Source organism: Diospyros lotus, chromosome 5 (assembly GCF_014633365.1).
Source record: "Diospyros lotus cultivar Yz01 chromosome 5, ASM1463336v1, whole genome shotgun sequence".
NCBI lineage: Eukaryota > Viridiplantae > Streptophyta > Magnoliopsida > Ericales > Ebenaceae > Diospyros > Diospyros lotus.
Window position 1 is genome coordinate 3,803,954 of NC_068342.1, and position 23,720 is coordinate 3,827,673.

General features: G+C 36.0%; 2 protein-coding genes and 1 non-coding gene across 6 annotated transcripts in view; 1 reads left to right on the forward strand and 2 right to left on the reverse strand.

Annotated features, from left to right (window-relative positions):
- The first annotated feature begins 395 nt into the window (after window positions 1-395).
- Window positions 396-468, forward strand: TRNAA-UGC (transfer RNA alanine (anticodon UGC)). The gene has a single exon. It is a non-coding gene; the product is annotated as a tRNA-Ala (tRNA).
- A 950-nt stretch (window positions 469-1,418) lies between these two features.
- Window positions 1,419-21,747, reverse strand: LOC127801255 (protein BONZAI 3). Its single transcript, XM_052336195.1, has 16 exons — window positions 20,998-21,747; window positions 18,966-19,013; window positions 18,107-18,255; window positions 17,965-18,013; window positions 11,961-12,017; window positions 11,375-11,554; window positions 11,164-11,298; window positions 5,721-5,782; window positions 5,478-5,577; window positions 5,276-5,390; window positions 5,077-5,153; window positions 4,232-4,369; window positions 3,758-3,922; window positions 3,563-3,676; window positions 3,322-3,418; window positions 1,419-1,875 (listed from the first exon to the last, which is right to left on the reverse strand). Exons 1-16 carry the CDS (start codon window positions 21,157-21,159, stop codon window positions 1,739-1,741), a joined length of 1,785 nt encoding a protein of 594 aa, XP_052192155.1. The 5' UTR covers window positions 21,160-21,747; the 3' UTR covers window positions 1,419-1,738.
- The window catches only part of LOC127801254 (protein BONZAI 3-like), a 47,588-nt gene continuing 25,286 nt past the window's right edge, over window positions 1,419-23,720 (reverse strand). For all 4 annotated transcript variants that reach the window (XM_052336194.1, XM_052336192.1, XM_052336193.1 and 1 more), the window contains one exon: window positions 1,419-1,736. The gene's annotated coding sequence lies outside the window, so the exon portion shown is untranslated. The remainder of the gene's footprint in view (window positions 1,737-23,720) is intronic.

A 23,720-nucleotide genomic window follows, 5' to 3' on the forward strand; every position in this document is an offset into this window, starting at 1 on the left:
AATATAAAATTTAGTGATTGTTTGTATTGTTTAATCGTTCACTTTGTTAGACGCATCAATATTTTATTATCCTCTTGTAACGATAATTAATGATAGTTATAAAATAATATATTAAATTAAATTTTAGTAACTTTTTTATTATAAAGTAAAATTTAGTGATATTTTTATATTGTAATATAAAATTCAATATATGATATTTAAGAAGCTTTATTATTTTGTCATAATAGCACCATTGGATTTAAAGAGTTTAAATGGTGTAACTTATATGTGGAGTATATTAAGTCACGTGGGTATGGAAGGCGTTCTTGTTTTCTCAGTGAAGTTATAACAAGGAATTATCTTTTGCTGTCTCATAATCTGAATATAAATACATATATAAATATACCCAAAGCGCAGGGGATGTAGCTCAAATGGTAGAGCGCTCGCTTTGCATGCGAGAGGTACAGGGTTCGATCCCCTGCATCTCCATCATTATTATGTGCATAATTTTTATTTTGAAAATATTGAAAGGAAAACAAATTGTTATCAAACAAAACATGCTCAATTTTTATATTGAAACAAAAAACAGAAAAAGAACAACTAAAAGTTAAGAATAAGAGGAAAATATTATGAGAATTTATAATAGAATTTAGTTATTGATTTTTTTTGTTTTATTTTTTTTAGTTATTGTTTTAATTCAATACTCTATGGATCACCACGACGACTAATAACTATAGAGGAAGACAAAAAAGAAAAAAAATTACACATTCACAATGCTTTTTGTCTTCTTATCAATAAAAATATTTATTTCTTAATAGATACCCCCTCTCGTTACATCTAATCTATCATGGAAGATTTGCTTGTTCTAATTGAATTTTGATACTTTTGTGTTAAAATATGAGTGATATAATATCTTCTTCTATATATTATAATATCTAAGTGACTAATTTGATAATTAAAATACTAATAAAATTTATTATTTTAACAATTAAATACAATCAATTATATAATTATAACTTCTTAATCACTTTAATCGTAATAATTATAATTTTTAATTCCAATATCATCCTTTAAAAAGTTCATTTTTTTTTTCGACAATTCCAAGATCCTTGCAAGTGCATTTGTTAATTTTTTAATTTAATTAAATCACATTAAATAAGATATCTAATTCTTTAACAAATGTTACTTTAATCATATTACAAATAATTTCATTTTTAATTTTATCTATTTTTATATAATCACAACTATAATGATATCTTTACATATATATTTTACAAATATTAACGTTTAACTACCAAACATTTTAGGACCTATCTATTTCACGCACCTAGTCAAATTTATTTATAATTTTAAAGAAATTTTGAACTGAATAACAAATAATACAATTATTATTTATGCCTAAGAAACAATACAGAAATTTAGAAAGGATAACCAGTCGATTTGTCTACATACAAGAAGTAGCATCTATTGGGATTAAAGTACTTCACAGATGTTCCCCAATCTACAGTCCCATGCAACCATGAACAATTCTTTCCTACTCCTTCACTTTCATTCATATACACACAAAAGTGAAGTCATCACACAAGAGGCATTCACGGCTCATTTGGTTATGGTTTTAGTTTCAAAACTACACAAGTTCAAGAAAATGCATTTGGTAAACCAGTTTTGTAAAAGCACAGAAAATCAGAAATGAAAATCATAACCAAACAAGCAAAAGCCACTTTTAGCCTCCAATTTATGATGTTCCTAATATAAAGGTTTAGACCCCGTATGGACGATGGTCATGAGCAGGAGGGGCATTGGCAGAATGTGGTATGATGTCTCTGCTGCTCATGTAAGTCAAGAACTGACCAGGTAGCTCTTCCAATAGACTCTGAACAACGGATATCTGCCCACCTGCAGAAAGTAGTCAATCTTGTTAGCTAGGGTGACAGCAAAAGATCACAAAGCCAGTTTCCCTAATTCATAACCAAGACAACAAATAGACCCTGTCAAACATAGACTCTAGCAAGCAATGGCACGTCGTGCCTAAACAGCAGATGAGGTGGTTTTCCAAATAGGTGCAAGAGTTGCGTGACCCTATGCCAAACTGATGCACAGGCATAGCTGGCACAGGATGGTTGCTCATGGGCACGCTCCTGCCACACTCAGCAGTTGCTTGTGTTGGTTAGAGACATATTCTCACACAGATCCTGCTTCTCCAGACATCCTTAGGCAGTTGGGGATGTCAACAAAGTCACTACCTAGCAGTTGGGGTTGTCAACTGCAAGACACATGGTTGGCACGTAACTTGTGCCTATTTATAGTTTGGTCATGGGTGTGAATCCAGGCAAAGAGTGTTAGCCCCAACCTACTCTGCTAACTAATAGAGGTTGGAAGGTTGTCCTATAAAGTGTTGTGCCTCTGTGCTGTTGTGTGCATTGCAGGTGTCAAAAGTTGGCTGAGACTAGGATGTGGACCTTAGTGCCATACAAACAGGAAATTCAGGTTAAGAAATAGCCCTCTGACACGACTCCAAGACTGAACCTGTCTTCTTGAGATTGACAGCATGAGCTCTTTACTTCAAGATTATATTTCCTAATCCTAAACCAAATCCAACCTTGAGTTTAGCTTGAGTTTGATTTTCTGCTAATTCCAACCAAAGCCAAAAGCTTGAGTGTGTGTTAGGTAAGGCATGATGAACCAGTCAGCTTGAAGGTGATTTCAGTTCAGTTCATACGGACTTGTTGACTAGTTCCAAGTTTCATATATAGCTATTTTCAACAGCAGTACTCTTTAAAAATAATAACGTGCTGTTAATGAGGTTGGTTGGAAATATGAAAATAATTTAAAGCCTGATATCCCCTACATTAAGCAAACAGATTCATCATATAACCATCAATCAGAAATTCTATATTTATAATGGTATTAGATTAGGTACCCATGCTTCAATTTGCTTTAAACAACACGAAGCTCCACCTTTGGTCCTAACACACTTAGTTATATGTGAAAATTATGATACACTGAAGTCGCAAATTGCAGAAATGATTAAAATACAGTTGACATTTCTCAATGTAATAAAAGTCACTTAAACTTCTTTTATATATAAATTTTTGTGACATTTTATCCCCTCCTATTAAAATACTGTTAGTCAAATGCAACGGTTGACTTGGTCAAAGTTTTTTCTTTTTTGTCTAATTCACACCTATGATATAATTTAAAATTAAATGGTTAATTACTTAATTTAAGAAAACAAATTCAAGAGCATTAAAGAGAGAATTGTACAAGATTCCAGTAACATTCCTGCCTGCATGAGGAAAAAACTCTAAACCAATCAATTCTCCAAACTAAGCATCCACTCACCATATATTTCACGCAATGGAACAAACTGCACAATGTCTCTTGTAGCTATCCGTCCTGTTGAACTCTCCAATCTTTGTCCATTGTCCGCATCAAGGATCTGCCACAAAGCAAGAATTATACGACGCCATAAGTTGGATATTTCAGGAATAAATTTCGCATTCTTAAGAAAAGGTAGTGAACTGTTATGTTAATACAAAAGAGTTGACATTGCTTCAGTAATTTACTGTAGAAAGATGGATACCTCCATTTGTTTAAAATCTGCATTGCCAACTCCTACAATAAGAACCGAAAGGGGTAGATCAGATGCCCTAACTAAAGCATTTTTAGTTTCCTGGAGATCAGTAAGGACTCCATCCTGTAAAGATAATGCAACTATTTCAATACACCAATAAAGGAAGAAGACACACCATGAAATTCTATATCATTTAACCTGTACCGTTATAATAAGCAAGACAAAATACTTGCTGATATTGTGAGAGAGGGAATGAGTTGCAATTTCTGCAGCTTTGTTGATCACTTGACCAAATAAAGTGGGCCCAGAAAGTGAGATATTGTACAAAGCACTGGAATAAGCAGCCATGATGCCTTCTATTCCTTCAACCTGTTAAAAAGAAAAGGGACAACTGTCACGATTGTGTGCATGCGGGTGCTATGGAAATTGCAGCTATCATACATGTTTTATGAATTATTGTTGGTAACAACATTACTTCATCACACTGGAGAGTGCAACAACAAAATCCCACTGAAAATCAATACCACTCTCCTATGCACAGATCAGTGGTTCTGATGTTTCCAGGCATTAAACATAATAATTAACCCTTGTAGGTACTTAATTACTTAGAATAATACAGGAAGCTTACAAGAGAGATTATTTAAAAGACAGATGATTATGCTTGCAAGAGAGATCTACCTCGGAGTCACTTGCACTTCCATTCAAGTTAAAGCAATGAGATACTGAACCATCATATGTCTTCCCACCAAATCCCCAAGCAGGAAAGCGTCTATCAGAGTCATAAAACTGTAGGACCTCCCCTACCTCCATTATAGCCTGTAAGGAGTTAAATCAATAATTACGCACCCAAGGTATAATAACTTCTTTTCCCTATTAGCTTTGAAAAAGAAATTGAAAGGCTCTATGTAAAATAAATTTCAAGGGCAGTTTGGATGTTAATAGCCTAAAGATGAATTGACCCTTTCTTAACAAACATGACTAGTTGGCTTTAGAACTCAGTTAATGCATCATCCAGCAATTGTTTTAGCAACTACATTACATATGCATCAACCATAAATCTCTCTAGAGCAACAACATTACATATGCAACCTTTTTTAATCAATTCACTGTCCCGTAGCTTTTAGATTATAAAAAGAACTAGTGCTGATGGCTACGATCACTCTGTTGCACTTCATTTTTTTTTTTTTTTTCCAGTTTTTGCTTATACCTTGTAAAGAACAAAGTTGGTAATTTCTTATTAGGCTGGCATATTTTATTGGGATAACCATCAGGGTGTGCCCCCAGAGACCAGTTGCACCACATGTTATCATGTTGATCACTTTCAATAACTGCAATGGTCTATTCTATGCCTTTGGGTTGTAGAATTATCAATTATACTACAGGTCATACAGCAGGAAACCTCCAGAGATATATGTTTTTTTCTCTTCATGGTGGTTCTACTATCCTTACAACTAAGTAATGTAAAATTCCATACATAAAGAGGGAATCCCTGATTTAACAAAGCCAAGGCAGCACAGGCTTACCTGCTGGTAAGCATTCAACCGCCCTGCAGGATCAATGTAGTGCAAGGAATCTGGACTTCGAGGATTTCCATTTGAAGCTGGTCAAAATTCAAACTTCATTGTTTAAAACAAGTCAAGTGAATCACAAAAATAAATATTTTAGCCTTATGTTTCTATGTGTGCCTAATAGCAGTTTCCTTAATGGTCAAAAATTAATCACCAGTGAAATCAACAGCTACCATAAAGTTCAGCTCAAATCCACTAGAAACATAATCAAGGAAACTGTACACTTTCTTCTCACGAAATCCATCCACAAACAGTTGACTCTTCAGAACCTACAGATAAATAAAAGGTACCTTCAGACATAAAACTGACACCAAGCATGCGCACGTTGCTGAAATCTTCTGACTATATAACAATACCTTCTCATGACCATGGTGACGAGAAGATGGCAAGATAAAATTTGCACCAGTCTTTTCTTTGTGAAGTTTTTCTAGATCCACAATTGATTTCTGAACCTTACTGTCAAAAATAGATTACATATAATTTTAGATGTTATGATCCAGAAAATATGAAATACTAAACCTATTAGACTGATGGTTGAAAATATAATCTTAAACAGGAAATAAAAAAGAAAGTAAAATGCTTATTCGTTCGACAGTTACCCAATAAGTCCATGATTACCACTGTTGTTGAAATCGAAACACTCAATAACTAATGGGTTATCCTGCACAAAGTGAACTCTTATCAGTTAACATCTGGAAATAAAAAGTAGCAGTCATCTGCATCAGCTTCATTTTGGTTTCATTTTACAATTTCTGAAAATGATGTTGCTTTTCAGTTACAATTCATCTCTAGGGCTTTTCATTTAAAATCCTAACATAATAAGTGTTGAAATGGAAAGGAGACAAATCCCTTGATTAGTGGGTATTGGCCCCAATCCCTTAATTGTGGGGGATTGGCTCCAATCCCTTGATTTGTGGCCTAAATCTTTGATTGATTGATTATGGTTTAGAATTAAAATATCATAATTTGTTGTATCCTCCCTCTACAAAAAGAGAGAAGTCATGTTGTTTCATTCATGGTGAAATAGAAATTCTTCTTCTCTTAGATTATATGGTATCAGAGCAAGGAAGTCATCCTTACACCATCAAACCTTAAGCCAGGCAGCCTATCTCAGTTGTTGTCACTGCTCCTGTCAAGCATCGTTGGTCCCCGGATCCTTGCCTGACAACACACCAGATCTGGTCTTTGTTGATAACCAGATCTGATCTTTCTCTTGGTGCTGTTCTTACTGCCTCTTTCGCCACCATCAACTGCTCCTGCCCATCAGCCACAGTCTGATCAAGTTCAGTTCCAAGTCCCTCAAGTCTCCTCCGACTCACACCCGGTACAAATTACTACTATTTATCTTAGTGGCACCAATTTTCTACGTTGGTCTCAATCTGTTCGTATGTACATTCGAGGACGGGGAAAGATCGGTTACTTGACCTGTGCTACACCAACTCTTGACAATAAGGACCAAATGTATGAAATTTGGGATGCAAAGAATTCAATGGTGATGACGTGGCTTGTGAACTCCATGGAGGAAGAGATTAGCCCAAACTACATGTGTTTTTCTACAGCAAAGGAGCTGTGGGATAAAGTTACCGCCATGTTCTCCGATTTGGGCAATCAATCCCAAATCTACGAACTTAATTTGAAGCTCGATGAGATTCGGCAAGGCAGCGGCACCGTCACCACATACTTCAATTCTTTGAAGCGTATATGCTAGGATTTGGATCTCTTCAATACTTATGAGTGGAAAAGTCTTGATGATTGCAAACATTATCAACAAATGGTCGATGCTAACCGGGTGTTTAAATTCCTTGCCGAACCCAACGTTGAGTTTGATGAAGTCCGATGAAGGATCATTGGAAGAAATACTCTTTTGTCACTAAGCGAAGCTTTTTCAGAAGCACGCACGAAAAAAGATGATGAATTGTTATGTTGGGCAAAGAAGAATAGTGGCGCAAGTGGGCTATTCGAAAATATGGCGTTTGTTACTGCTAACGCTAATGCCGGTGGACGACATATTTCTTGTCATCAAAAAAATGAAGAGAAGCCTAGTGTTTGGTGTGAGCACTGCAACAAACCACACCATACTCAAGAAACTTGCTAGGTGCTTCATGGAAAACCAGCCAATTGAAAGTCCAACAGAAGCGCTCCCAACCCACTGCTAATGAAGTTGAAGCGGGACCATTCAACAAAGAGCAGATTGATCAATTTTTGAGACTGCTAAAGCCCAATCTATCACCTGGTACACCCAATTGTTCATTGCCCTATTCAAGTAGAAATTCATTTGCCCTATCTAGTTCCTTTAAATCAATTTCCTAAATCATTGATTTAGGAGCATTTGATCATATGATTGGCTTATCACATCTATTTAACTCGTATATTTCTTGTTTTGATAGTGAAAAAATAAGAATAGCCTATGATAGTCTTTCATCTATTGCAGGTAAATGTCTCATTAAACTCTCTAACAGTATTGATCTTCAATCAATACTTCATGTTCTTAAACTTGCCTTCAATCTTTTGTCTGTCAGTAAACTTTCAAAAGACTCTAACTGTCATGTTATCTTTTTTTATTCCTACTATACTTTTTAAGACCAAAACTCAAGAAAGACGATTGACAGTGCTAGAGAGATAAACAGACTCTAATATTTGGACAGGAATGTCTTTCGTCATAAAAAAACTCACGGATTGAGTGGTACTAGTTATACTTCTGTTTCTACTCAAATAATGCAATGATATCTTAGGTTATGCCATCTTAGTTTTCCTTACTTAAAACATTTATTCCTTAAGTTGTTTAAAGGAGTGGATCCTTCTATGTTTTAATGTGAAAGTTGTCACTTATTTGAAGATCATCGTGTTAAATTTATTTCAAAACCCTACTGCCCTTCAAAACCATTCTATTTGATACATAGTGACGTTTGGGACCCTCAAAGGTTTTCACTTTATGTGGCAAAAGGTGATTTGTAACTTTTATTGATAATCATACTAGACTTTGTTAGGTTTACTTACTTGCAATGAAATCAAACGTGTCTTGAATTTTCAAGGATTTCTTTCATATGATTGAAGCTCAATTTAACACAAAAATTTATATTCTTCAATCAAATAATGGAACTGAATATTTTAATGAATCTTTGGAAGTTTTTTAAAAAGAAAAAGAAATTTTACATCAATCCACATGTCGTGAAACCCCCCAACAAAATGATATTGTTGAACGCAAAAATAGACATTTACATGAAGTAGACAGGGCTAATATGTTTTCCATGAACATTCCCAAATACCCTGTGAGTGATGCGATTTTAACTGCTTCCAATCTTATCAATCAAATGCCCACTCTTGTTCTAAACTTTGAAACTCCTTTACATTCTTTAAAAAAAAATTATTTCCCATGTGCCGGCTATATTCTAAGTTACCCTTAAAGGTCTTTAGATGCACTTGTTTTGTTTATGTTCCACAAATATTACGTTCCAAATTAGATCCTACAACTAGAAAATGTATTTTTCTAGGCTATGCTCCCAATAAAAAAGGATACAGATGCTTTAATCCTATGACCAAAAAAACTTATTTAAGTATGGATGTGTCTTTTCTCGAGACTCAACCTTATTTTTTCAAAAATCATCTTCAGGGGGAGAATATAAAATATTGTGGAAGAAGATAAATTTTTGAATCTTCATGTTGATGACGATACTTCTTTAAAAATCTATGATCCGCTTCCAACCATGTTTGATACTCCACTACACCCTAATAAACAATTCAAGGAAACAAATAGTAAGGAATTTGATGTATTTGGTTCACAGGTGCCCAGCATGATGGGATTGGAACCAAGGGAGAAATTATCACAAATGGATCAAAATGATCCAAAACCAAAGCTTCAATTTTATACGAGAAGGCAAACTCAAAAGAATACTATCAATCTGAATATTCCTCTAACAATTGAACAATCGGCATCTCCGAATGATGATTTTTCTTCTTCTCAAGGTAACTCTAAACTCACTCCTTCAAATTCTTTCTTATTTGACTTGTCCGATCTTGATGCCCCTATTGCTACTAGAAAAGGAGTGAGATCTTATACCAAACACCCGATTGCTAAATACTTGTCATATCAAAAACTGTCTAATCACTATAAAGCCTTTCTTTCCAAGATTTCTAACCTACATGTTTCAAGAACTATTCAAGATCCCCTTGGTGACCCAGATTGGAAGCTAGCGGTAAAGGAAGAGATGAATGCTCTGGACAAAAATGGGACTTGGGAGATTGTGAAGTTACCAAGAAGTAAAATAACTGTAGGCTATAAGTGGGTCTTAACTGCAAAATGTAAAGCAGATGGGAGCATAGAGAGATACAAGGCAAGGCTTGTTGCCAAGGGGTTCACCCAAACATATGGCATCAACTACCAAGAGAACTTTGCTCCAATGGCAAAGATAAACTCTATTCGAGTTCTCTTCTCTCTCGCGCTGAATTTTAATCGGCCTCTACACCAACTTGATGTGAAGAATGTCTTCTCAAATGGCAATTTAGAGGAAGAAGTGTTTATGGACCTCCCACCTGGATTTGAGATGAGCCTTGGTACCAACAAGGTATGCCATCTAAAAAATCCTTGTATGGTCTAAAATAGTCTCCAAGAACATGGTTTGAAAGGTTTGGAAAAGCGGTAAAGAGCTATGGTTATACTCAGAGCCAAGCAAACCACACAATGTTCTTCAAACACTCTAGTGACAGGTAAGAGGGCAATTATAATTGTCTATGCGGATAATATAATAATGACTGATGATGACAGGGGAAAGATTGAAGAACTAAAGAGGAAACTAGCTCATGAGTTCGAGATCAAGGACTTGGGCCCCCTAAAGTACTTCCTTGGGATGGAATTTGCAAGATCTAATGAGGGAATCTTTGTCAACCAACATAAGTATGTTCTGGATTTGCTTAATGAAACAAGAATGCTTAGATGCAAGATAGCTGAAACTCGCATAGAACTCAACTTAAAGCTACAACCTGCCGAAGCCAAAGATGTGGTAAATAGAGAGAAATACCAAAGATTTGTGGATAGACTCATCTATTTATCTCACACCCGACCTAATATAGCTTTTGCAGTGAATGTTATAAGTCAATTTATGCATTTGCGAGGTTCAGAGCATTTTGAAGCTGCCAACAGAATCCTAAGGTATCTAAAGGGAACCGCCTAGAAAAGGATTGTTCTTCAAAAAACGAGGGCACCTACACATAAAGGCCTATACCGACGCAAATTGGGCAGGCAGCATTACAGATAGAAGATCTACTTCAGGCTATTGCACCTTCGTGAGAGGTAATCTTGTCACTTGGAGGAGCAAGAAACAGAATATAGTAGCCAGAAGTAGTGCTGAAGTCGAATTCCGTTCTTTAGCCCACAGGATTTGTGAGGTTATGTGGATAAAAAGATTACTATAGGACTTGAAGGTTCTTATTTTCTTACCGACAAAGGTTTACTGTGACAACAAAGCTGCAATCTCCATTGCTCACAATCCAATTCTCCATGACAAAACAAAACATGCAGAGGTGGATAAGCATTTTATCAAGGAGAAACTTGACAATGGGATAATTTGTATGCCTTACATTCCAACAATTGATCAAGTTGTTGATGTCCTCACAAAGGGGTTACATAAGAAACAATTTGAAAATCTAGTAAGCAAGCTTGTCATGGAAGATATCTTCAAGCCAGCTTGAGGGGAAGTGTTGAAATGGAAAGGAGACAAATCCCTTGATTGTGGGAAAGGAGACAAATCCCTTGATTAGTGGCCTAAATCTTTGATTGATTGATTATAGTTTAGAATTAAAATATCTTAATTTGTTGTATCCTCCCTCTATAAAAAGAGAGGAGTCATGTTGTTTCATTCATGGTGAAATAGAAATCCTTCCTCTCTTAGCTTATAATAATAGAGGAGTCAATGACTCAAACCCAAGACCACTCATTAAAGCAGCTTTTAAGTTCCTTGTTGCTAAAAAAACATGACAGCCAAGGATATCAAACCTGAAAAAACAAATTGGTTTCGGTCTCATACCAGAAGAAGCTCAAAATCTCACCTTGCTTCCAAGTTGCTGCATAGTTAGAGATAGCGGCTTCCAAATTGGATTCAAGTTGTTGTTCAATACTTCTGTCTTGCAAATTGGAACAGAACCTCCATTCTCAACAAGCCTCGATATTCTTAAGAAAGGATCCTAAAAGGAGCATAGAGAAAGAAAAGTTAAAGCTGCTAACCTTAAAACTTAGAAACCGTCATCCTTATATACATACACTTTTGGAAAGTAAATCCTTGTTCACCAACTGCGAACAGCGAAATGTGATCTCAAATGCAATCCTTGAAGCAACAGTTTCCTCTGCATGTACAGAAAGGGTCCCCAAATTTTTTAGCCCACTTCGCCCATTTTTATTCTGAAGATGTAGGGTTAAATTTGGACTTTGTTTAGTCACTATCTGCCATGAGTTCACAAAAGAAAAGATCAGACATATTCTACTGTAAGCCCTGGAACATAAGAATCTCCATTTGATTTTTTTTTTTCCTTTAGTTTTTTATTTTTTTATTTTTTTTGGGTGGGGGGGGGGGGGGGGGGGGGAAGAGGAAGGGGGTGGGCAAGACTACCACAAGTGAAATCTCCAAGACGTGTTCAGATAGAGTAAGCATAGGAAATGCCTCTTTTGAAACTAATCGAGCAATTCAACTATATCATCATTGGATGTTCAAATAAATAGAAAAGTAACATCTAGACACATACACACCTCTATTATGCACATAGGACATGATAAAAGCAAGGGTCAGAAAGTCATCTTTATACACCGTAGGCAATAAAAATAACTTTATCATAATTTTAAGGCAACTTACCTCCGAGAGGACGCAATTAGCCTCACCAAGAAATTCTTGATCTTTCAACTTCAGCATCTGCAGGACACCAATAAAATTAAGAAAAATGCCTCCAGCAATTTTATCTTCCCTTCTAAATATGAACAGCTGCTAACAATTTGAAAACTTAATAAGGGAGGGAAAACAACTGATTATAGACACATCTGACCTTAAGTTATGCACCTGAAATTAGAGACAAACCTATTTAACATCCAATGAAATCTCCTTTTGAGTTCAATGAATGCTAACAATAAATATAAATATAATTATACATATATAGCCAAGGGAGATGAGAATTGAAAAGTGGGACAAGTGTATATCTTGTCAAAAGACCAGGAAAAAACTTCCAATCTATTCAACATAGCAAAACCGAACACAAGATATATACAGAGAGGTTGCCAAGTTTAGGATATCTCCTATGTTGGATACCTTCCTAAGTTAGCCTAAATGAGTTAGGCAACTCTCTAACTTAGCAATCTTCCTTAAACAAATTAGGAAGCTGCTTAAAATAAAAGATTCTAATCTACAATTTACAATCAAATAAAAGATTACAATTTACAATCAATCAACCAAGAAAAGGAAATAATATAACCAAGAAAAGGAAATAATATCAGGACAAATCAACTCATTTGCTAACACTCCCCCTCAAGATGGAGAGTGTATGTCATACATTCCCATCTTGCTGAGGATCTTGTGAAAAACACCACCCGATAAGCCTTTGGTAAAGACATCAGCAAGCTATCCACCAGTAGGAATGAAAGGAGTACAAATTAAGCCATTGTCAAGCTTCTCTTTAATGAAGTGTCGATCCACCTCAACATGTTTGGTCCTATCATGTTGAACCGGGTTGTGAGCAATGTTAATGGCCGATTTGTTGTCACAATATAATCTCATAGGAGCTGTCCACCGAATCCGTAAGTCATCTAAAATAATCTTGAGCCATAATAACTCACAAATTCCCAATGCCATAGATCGAAACTCAGCTTCAGCACTAGACCTTGCCACCACATTTTGTTTCTTACTACGCCAAGTAACAAGATTGCCACCTAGAAATGTGCAATAACCGGAGGTGGACCGCCTATCAACAAGGGAACCAGCATAGTCGGCATCCGTATAGGCTTCCAAAGACATAGGGCCACCCGTCTTAAATAAAATACCTTTACCAGGAGCACTCTTAAGGTAATGAAGAATACGATGCTCAGCTTTAAGATGACCCTCCTTTGGACTATGCATAAATTGACTTACTACTCCCACAGCATATGCAATATCCGGCCGAGTATGAGAGAGATAGATTAGCCTTCCTACTAACCGTTGGTAAGACTCTTTATTAACAGCACCTCCCTCCATGTCTTCACTAATTCGATGATTTTGCTCAATTGGAGTATCAAGAACCCTGCAGCCTAGCATACCGGTTTCTTGCAAGAGATCTAACACATATTTATGTTGAGAAATGAAAATACCTTTCTTAAACCTAGCCACTTCAATGCCCAAAAAATACTTTAAGTTCCCGAGCTCCTTTATTTCAAATTCCTGAGTCAAACACTCCTTCAAGGCTACAATTCCATCTTGATCATCACCTGTCACAATTATATCATCCACATACACTAGCAAAGCAGTTAGTTTACCAGTTGGAGAGTGGTGGATAAACAATGTGTGATCCCCTTGACTTTGCTTATAGCCCAAACCCAACATTACTTTGGCAAATCTCCCAAACCAAGCTCTTGGTGACTGTTTCAGTCCATAGAGAGCTTTGTTCAAGCGGCATGCTAAGTTTTTTCCTTGATTAGGAAACCCAAATCCAGGAGGAACCTCCATATAAATCTCTTCCTCTAAGTCACCATGTAAAAATGCATTTTTAACATCATATTGATACAAAGGCCAGTTTAAAGTGGCTGCCAATGATAATAGAACCCGAACAGTGTTCATTTTGGCCACCGGAGCAAATGTTTCAAGATAATCCACGTCATATGTTTGGGTATAACCTTTGAACACCAACCTAGCTTTGTACCTTTCTAGAGAGCCATCTGATTTGTGTTTGACAGTGAAAACCCATCTACATCCCACTGGTTTCTTGCCTTTAGGAAGTTCTACCAGATTCCAAGTACGGTTCTTTTCAAGAGCATTCATCTCAACTCTCATGGCTTCCTTCCAATTCTCACTGCTTAAAGCTTCAGATAGGTTTTTTGGAATTGGTATGGAAGAGACATTGGTTAAGAAGGCCTTGTAAGCTGGGGACAGATTAGAATAACTGAGAAACAAGTGTAATGGATGCTGGGTGCAGGCTCGGGTTCCCTTCCTTAGGGCAATTGGGACATCTAGATCATCTAAATTGAGTGTAGATGGCTGATGGTCAACTGGAAGAGATGCTGGTGAAGTAGGTTTAGCTTCAGGAGAAGATGGAATAGAATTCTGGTGGGAGTCAGATGCTGGACTGCACTGATCAGGACTTAAGTTAGATAATTCAGCATGCTTAGATGGAAGTTCTGGGGCCTTTTTTCTTGTATACACTTTCAGTGGTTTAGGATGTGACTGAATAGTTTCTCTTACATCAGTATTAGCACAATCCTGAGGATTAGGACAAGCTGAAAGAGTGGAGGAACATCTAGGACAAGTCGAAGAGGAACATGGAAGAGTAGGAAGATATAACTCCTTTGCATTTCCACCTAAGAAATCAGTCTCCCCATGAGTGTAGAAATTCTGGAAATATGACTGATCTTCCACAAATTTAACATCAGCTGAGACAAAGAATTTTTTGGATGGAGGATGGAAACATTTATAACCCTTTTGAGTAGGAGAATAGCCAACAAAGACACATTTGAGGGCCCTAGGATCCAATTTTCCCCTATGAGGAGAATGGTTATGAATAAAAACTAAGCTGCCAAACACTTTAGGACACAAATCTGTGGGAACAAAGTTTGGAAATCCTTGAGTAAGAAGCTGAATTGGACTTTTGAGACCAAGGTTTCTTGAAGGAAGCCTATTGATAAGATAAGCTGCAGTTAGAACAGCCTCTCCCCAATAGTGTTTAGGCACATTATTATGAAACAACAATGCTCTTGTAACGGTTAATAAGTGACCATTCTTCCTCTCAGCTAGCCCATTTTGCTGAGGAGTATAAACACATGATGATTCATGGATCACACCTCTCTCTTGAAAGAAATGGGAGAGAGTTTGATTGAAAAAATCCTTGGCATTGTCGGTTCTCACTCTTTTGATTTCAACACCAAATTGGTTTTTAATCATGGTGTAGAAATTTTGAAAAATGGAACAAACATCTGATTTGTTTTTAAGAAGGTATAACCACATTACACGGGTACAATCATCAACAAATAACACAAACCACCTTGCACCCGAAATGTTAGGGATAGGAGAAGGACCCCATATGTCACTATGAATTAAATTGAAAGGAAGAACACTTCGAGTATTATTAAGAGGAAATGAAGCTCTTTTATGCTTAGCAAATTGACAAATATCACATTGAAATTCCCTACTATCTAATCCCTTGAACAAAGAGGGATACATAGATTGAAGAACCACAAATGATGGATGCCCTAAGCAAAAATGATGAAGCCATAGGGTATCCTTATTGGATTTAGCTAAAAAAGACATAGGAGGAACATATTTCAGTTTACTAAATCCTTCAAGATAGTATAGCCCCTCTTTCACCTTAGCATGCCCAATCATCTTCCTCGAGTCCCTTTCCTGAAATTCACAAGAGGTTGGAGAGAAGATAGCAAGGCAATTAGCATCTTGAGTCAGTTTTTTAATAGAGATGAGGTTGGGGTAAAGTTTAGGAACATGAAGAACATCTCTTAGGATCAAATGATTGTTCACACTGATGTCCCCTATTCCAACAACAGTAGTTAGGGATCCATCAGCCAGAACAATCTTTTTGGTGCTTGGACAAGGCTTATAGGATAGGAATTTTTGGGAGGAATAGGTCATATGGTCGGTGGCACCAGTGTCAAGAACCCAATCTGGTTTAAAACTTAAATCTGAAACTTTTAAGCTAGAAGAATTGAGAGTAATACCTGTGAGAGCAAGATTTGAAGAACTTGCTCCTAGTTCCTTCTCAAGTGAGCCTAATAGGGTCCTCAACTTCTCAATTTCTTCTTGTTTCAGCCCCATAAACTCAGCTTGTTCAATGCCTTTGCCGTCCACTTGTTGTGGGCCATTGATCTCTCCCGATCCCAGCTGACTGTTAGCCATATATGACTGCCCATTAGGCTTAGATTGTGGATGTTGTCCTCCTCTAACTAGTTTTCCATGGAGCTTCCAGCATTTATCAACTGTGTGCCTCGGTTTTTTGCAAAAAGTGCACCACAAATTATCTCTATCTATGGTACTTCCATTTGAATCCGCCTGTCTTCTATCTTCTTTAATCCACCTTCCACGACCAGCCCCCTTTATAGTGAGTAATGCTGATCCCTCTAACTGTGGATTCTCTAACATCACTCCTCTCCTACCTTCTTCCCCTCGAATAATAGCAATAACTTCATTTAAAGAAGGTAGGTCAGATTTACCTAGGATTTGGATCCTAACAGCATCATACTCCAAGTTTAGCCCAGCTAAGAAGTCATAGATCCGTTCTTTCTCCACAAATCTCTTTTGAATGACTGCATCCTCGCTGCACTTCACCTGGATGCACTGATAGTGATCCAATTCTTGCCACAAAATCTGCAACAGATTAGAGTACTCAGTAACAGATCGGTTGCCTTGTTTTGTTGCTGCCACTTTTGTTCTGATTTCATAAATCTGTGCAGCATCATTGATTTTGGAGTAGGTAGTCCTCATAGCATCCCATATCTCCTTAGCCGTAGTTAGAAACATTACGGTATCGCTAATCTCTGGATTCATAACACTCCAAAGCCATGACATGACTAATGAGTCTTCTTCATCCCATGCAGCGTACGTGGGATCCTCCTTTTGAGGCCCGGTTCCCTCCAAGTGGCTCAATTTTCCCTTGCCTTTCAAGAAGGTCTTGATTAATTGAGACCACTTGAGATAATTTTTTCCGCTCAACCTATAAGCCGCTTGAATAATCGGAAGCTCTCCTCCAGTACTTATCCCATGGCTGGATCCCCCCGTAACAGCACCTGTGGCTGTGACTTCGGTCGTACCTTCCGATTCTCCAACGTCGCCCATACTATGGTTGGAAGGAAAAACTGGATCAAGGTATCTCGGCTACAAACAATCACCGAAACCCTATGGCTCTGATACCATGTCAAAAGACCAGGAAAAAACTTTCAATCTATTCAACATAGCAAAACCGAACACAAGATATATACAGAGAGGTTGCCAAGTTTAGGATATCTCCTAAGTTGGATACCTTCCTAAGTTAGCCTAAATGAGTTAGGCAACTCTCTAACTTAGCAATCTTCCTTAAACAAATTAGGAAGCTGCTTAAAATAAAAGATTCTAATCTACAATTTACAATCAAATAAAAGATTACAATTTACAATTGATCAACCAAGAAAAGGAAATAATATAACCAAGAAAAGGAAATAATATCAGGACAAATCAACTCATTTGCTAACATATCTTACTGTTGAAGCCATTAAAATAAGTACTAGCGTTTAGCATATTATCACTATGCCTAACCAGCACACAAGGATTGATGACTAGGTTACCTTCAAAATAATTTTTGAGGTTATTATTCTCTACCAATTTCACATAATCCTTTTAACACAATATCTCTTGTTCACTTCACGCATAAAATTGTCAGCTGAAGTATATTTATGTGTGTATTTTTTCTTTGCTATAATTACTTGTGGCAAATATTCAGTTGTTATTTAGGACATCATACATCTAAATCATTAAGTACTGGCAAACAGAAAATAAATCTAACCAACTTCAGATAAAGCTAGTTGATTTGAAATCAGAATACAACGACTAACATACCAAGCCTTTATTCCACTATGTGGGTTGCCTACTAATTTGAAATCAACGTGATAGAATCATATTTTCTTTCAGAAACATAACATACCTTGACAGGTAAATTGTGGTATCTTGTATCAACATCATATATGTGAAAGCTGAAAAAATGAGAGAATAATCAAAATAAATTGTCAACTATAGAGAAGGCTATCAAATGCAGCTGAAAGTTATCAAAACTGCAGAAAGCTTACACCAACGGCTGAACGATTTCAAACTGATAAGTAACATTAATTTTCTCAATCCATTCAGGCTCCAAACAGTTCATTATTACTTCTGTGCGACCAAGTTCCTCCAGAGTTCCATCTCTGTTTTTCATATAGACTACAGCCATAGGATCGCTCTGAAATAATGATAAAAAGAAAGAAAAGAAACAAATAAAAGAATGATTTCAGTTCAGACTCTTAGGCAAACCATGGAAGTTGGAACAAATATTCAGATATTAAGCCATGGCAACAACCTCAACTCTTATACTCAGATATTAAACCAGTTCTTAAATCTGGTAAGTAATTCAAAATGAATGGCTTATTTGTTAGTTGTAAACTCTCAAATTTTTAGCAGAAACATGCTATTATCATTTTGTTTATCCTTTCATGTGCAATTTTCACATCGGTTGTGGCATAAGAGGCCAGTGTGAAAGCTGTTATTAACCAGTGTGATTAGAATAATAAGGGTGATCAGTATTTATCTAAATTTTTTGCCTTAAAGCACTTTGTTAGGTTGAATTATTTGTTTATTCCAATTTTAGGTTATCACTTCTCAAAAGTCAATGCACCAAATGGTGGCACAGTCACCCAGCCAGATACCAAACTAACAAAAACAGAAAATTATGTGGAAGCTTGGCCTTAGCAACTAGAGAGGGCAAACCATATCAGCCACAAAGGTGAAGACAGTCCGAAGCAAGAAAAAGAAAAAGAGGATAAATAATGGAACCATGATAAGAAAGCATAAGAAGAGATAAGCATACTGCACCCATGGCAACAAAATATGTATATCCAATGGAGATATAGTAATCATATTCAATGACTTCAGTTCATTGAAGAAAAGGTTTACCTTGGAAGCTATATCACGGTCAAGTAATTTCGAAGCTGATAAAGATAACTGCATACCAAAGTCAAAATACACTATTAGGCCAATAATTTGTCTTTTCCCTGCATTCACCATTATTACTCGAAAAAGATGAACTGATAATAAGCCATTCTTAAACTTTGAAGTCAAATGTTACCAGCAACCAACATCACATTTTAAACTCTAAGTCAAAGATCAGCAATTGGCACAGTGAGACTGAAGATAGAACCCAACAGAGATATAAGAGGTAGTGTGCCAAGATTACGGTCAAAAACCATCAACCTAATAGCATTTTCTCTGGGGTAACCCTCTAAATCTTAAACAATCAAAACCCAGCCTTTTTTGTCTTAATAGTTTGGGATGTACTGCTTGAATTGAACAAAACAAAATTTAAAAAAAAAAAAAAAATCTTTCTTGGTTGAATTCAAGGGAGCCCTGCCATGGTCAAAGTTCAGAATAGTGTTATTAAAGGTCCAAGGTGCAAAAGGGCGTTGGAGTCTAAAGAGCAGAGCATGGCGAGGCGCGCGCCTGATGGAACTAAGCGCATGCTAACTTTAAAAAAAAAGAAAAATAAATATTTTTAAAAGAAAAATAAATATCTTTATTGAGGAATAAGGTATAAAATGAGTCTTAACTCCTAATAACATATTCACAAGTATGTTATCAAAGAAATTAAAAAATTCAACATATACTAATGAAAAGAACAATAAAAAATGCAAAAAGATGCAATTTAAAAGCCCTTAAGTCAACTTAAATTAAATTTTAACACAATTTATAGGTCTTAAATCCTAATCAAGATTAATTAATTATGTATTTTAAATAATATAAAAATCATCTTCATCATCAAGAACAATACTTTCATCATTAGAACCATCATCTCTAATATCTTCTTCCACATCATCTGCCTCTCCATCTCCATCTAGTTCAAATTCAATTGGAGCATTTGAAGTAGTAGTCTTTTTATTCATGGTCAAATTTATAGTTGAAATAATAAATTTAAATAATAATAAAATAAAAACTTAAAAAGTAATTAAAAAAGTCCAGATACGCCTAAACCCAAGGCCTAAACCCAAGGCATCTTGGGCCTAGGCGCGCTAACACTGGTTCAGAACTTGTATTGGCCCATCAAACCATACGTATAGAAGAATAATTAGTATTAAATGATTGGTTTCCATCAAATTTGTTGAGATTTTCAACGAAAAATCCTAATTAGTCTTGAAGATTATTTCATATTCCTAATATTTGTATCTTGTTTAGTGTGCAATCCTATTTACTAGTCAGTTGTTAATTATTATTAGACATGAAAACCTTAACCTTGGTGAACAAGAAACTAGTTTATAAATAGGATACTTGATTTATTATTCAAAGTGTGCAAATCACTTGTGAAAGATTAGTAAGAGATAGGAAGTGTATAATTGGGACTTGGCTTTAGCGAAAGAATATTAAGTTTTATAGTTGTAAACTTTATTATATAGTGATATTTTTCTTTTGTGACCTGACGGCTGTGATTTTTTTCTTTTAGGATTTTTCACCTAAATTTTTTTTATATTTAAACATGATTGAATCTCTTATTTCTCATCTTATTTTTCAACAACATTCAAAGCATCTCTCAAGATATTGGGCCCAGCATAAGCATCGCTGTTTCTCAAATCCAAGTTGATAATGCCAATTGCATAGATGATTGGAAATTGCAGTGGCCATTCCAAACAGTACAGGGAATTTAAGAATGACTTTCGTAGTTCGAGGAAGGAATCTGTTATCACTTGATGCTAAAGAGTAAAGACAAGGAACTCCAAATCTTAACTTTTCTTTTGGTCAAAGAACGGTCTCTCTTCATATTAGTTGAACAATTTTTTTTTCCTGGAAAACAAATTGATGCCAAACGTGCTTTACTAGATTCCATATTCCACCGCTTGGAAGATGAAAAAGAAAGAAGAAGCCGCAAAAAGCGTGAGTCCTTTCTCCTTTTCTATGCATCCAATTCGACCACACAAAAAAAAGAAAAGAAAGAAAATACCTCAATTTGGGCATAAAGGGAGTGAAGGCCCTTCGACCGAAAGAAAAGATGGGCGGCGTCATTGCCGCCGGCATTGCCGCTAATTGCGGTTCGGTGGCTGCTCCGCTGGGGCCCCCCGACTGCCTGTTGCCCACCCTTCACATCAGAAAAACAGTTCCCCATCTCTCCTCCCTCTCTACTTTACTTCCGCCGGTCCTCTTTTACCGACAACTCTCTCTCTCTCTCTCTCTCTCTCTCTCTCTCTCTCTCTCTATCTGTGCGAAGTTCTCTTTATTTGTAACGAAGTCAAACAATATTCGCTGCTGTGTCTACGATCAGTCACATATGACAAACAACAGAGAGCAGGAAACCGTGACGGGGTTCTGCCAAATGGCTTGCTCTTATCGACTCTCCTCCTCCCTTAAATCGGGCCGCGTCACCGCAGTTTCTTGTTTGAACCGATCAATTTCCGGGCAACCGAACCGATCTTCACCATGAAAGAGGAAAGAAAAAAACGCAAAGACAACCACCACTCATCTTCGCCATGAAAGAGGACAGAAAAAGTGGAAAGACAACCAAACCCCACCATAAATCATAATAATAATAATGGTCCTTAAACAAAGAAAGGAAACTCTATTATTAGGTTTCTGGTTTTGATTTGGACGTAATGATAACTAATAAGAAGTTTGAAAGGCAGAGTCATTCAAATTGAAATTGCCCCTCTTTTCACACAACCCGTCCCCCACAGAGCAGTCTTGGCAAGATACGAAATTCAAACAAGTTTCCCACATAGATGAAAGAGAACAAACTTTCCTTTTTTGGCTATTTGAGAGAGAAAATTGAAAATTCATCCTCGTAGCAACTTCATAGATTTGCACACAAATTTCTCTATCAACCCCCCCACCCACGTTAGGGTCGTCAGAAGTTTTAAGAGCCATATGTTATATGAGATTTAATTGACCATTCACAATGCACAAATTGCACTTTAAAGATAAATAATTTGATGTTGCAGGATTGCTATATTACCTGTGGTTGACAAACTTATGTTGCCCGTTGCGGGCCCTGCCTCCTTCAAAATATAGGCCCCGCCCACAATTGGCCCCCCCATAACATACCCCCTCAAGGCACATCAAAACAACACGTCTCTTCTTAATTTTAAGAGAATTGTATCTGCATCTCATAAAATTACTCTTTACGGTCCATATCTCATTAAATTTTTTAATAATTTTAAAATACTTATTTTACCTCACAGCCAACCCTCTCCTTCGACCACCCTTGATCGTCGACTGTCATCTCACGTTTCTTTCTCTCCCACACCATATATACACACACACATATATATATATACACAGTTGTTGGGTCAACCATAGCCAACCCACACATATCTATATAAATATATAAATACACACACAACATGGCCGTGACCATGGAACCCAGCGTGCACACACACACACATATGTATATACACACACCTATATATATACACACTCACACACACGAAAGTATCGTTGTGGCCATGGAAACCTTCGCATCTCGCGGTGCGAGGGTTTCAGCAGCCCCTGCACCGTGAGATGTAAGGATTTTAACAACCCTCACACCGAGAGGTATAGGGATTTCTCAAACCTCTGCATCGCGATTTTCAAACCTTCGCACCGCGAGGTGCTGGGGTCCAAACCTGGTTCAGGTTTCAGAAACCCGAATCGGTATTTATTAATTTTTTATTTTTTTAATTTTGGGCCTTTTAAATTCTTTTACTCTTTTTTTAAAATATCATTGATTTCATATTATTCTCAAGCATATATTTAAAATGTGAAGTGTAAAAATATAATTAATATGAAAAATAACAAATATAATTAAATTTATGAGTCTTCTCATTTGTCTTATATATTTTAGACATAATTGGCATATAGAAAAATTCAACTATCTTTTTTTTCCATTAATTTCTATGGAGTAAATAAAAACCCAAAACTAAGTAGCAGTCAATAATAAAAGAAATCAAAACTAACGCTAAAGTAGTAAAGTATAATTTAATGAACAAAAAAAAAAAAAAAAGAAACATTACTTGTGCAATTGCAAAAAAAAAAAAAGAATTCTCTGTACCGCCAGGTGTGGAGATTAACGCTAAAGTAGTAAAGTATAATTTAATGAACAGAAAATTAAAAAAAAAAAAAAAGAAACACTACATGTGCAATTGCAAAAAAAAAAAAAAAAGAATCGATAGGAAGATTTCTGATTTTTGGCTCATCACCATCCATCAAAATTGCCAAAGATAAATTGTCAGATAATACAAATAAATAAATTTTAAATATCTGTATTTTAAGTAATTATAATTTAACTAATTTTAAATTTTAAATCATTGTGTTGAATTTTTAATACTTAAAAAAATTTAAAATTAATTAATTTATCTTATTAAATTACTTAAAGATACACATGATTTAAAATTTATCTTATTGATTTAAAATTTAAAATCAATTAAATTATAATTACTGTAGATATTTAAAATTTATTTATTTGTATTATTTTTAATTATTTTATTTTATTTTATTATAATAAAAAATAATTAAAATAAAAAAATAATAATAAAACATCTTCCCCGACTGATTGTTCCTCGACTCGGGCCAGTCTAGGAACCCTGGGTTCCCCGACTGCTGCCATGGTCGCGGCCATGCTTTTTGTATATGTGTGTGTCTTCGCATATATATATAGAGAGAGAGAGAGAGAGAAATAGAGTGTGTGTGTATCAG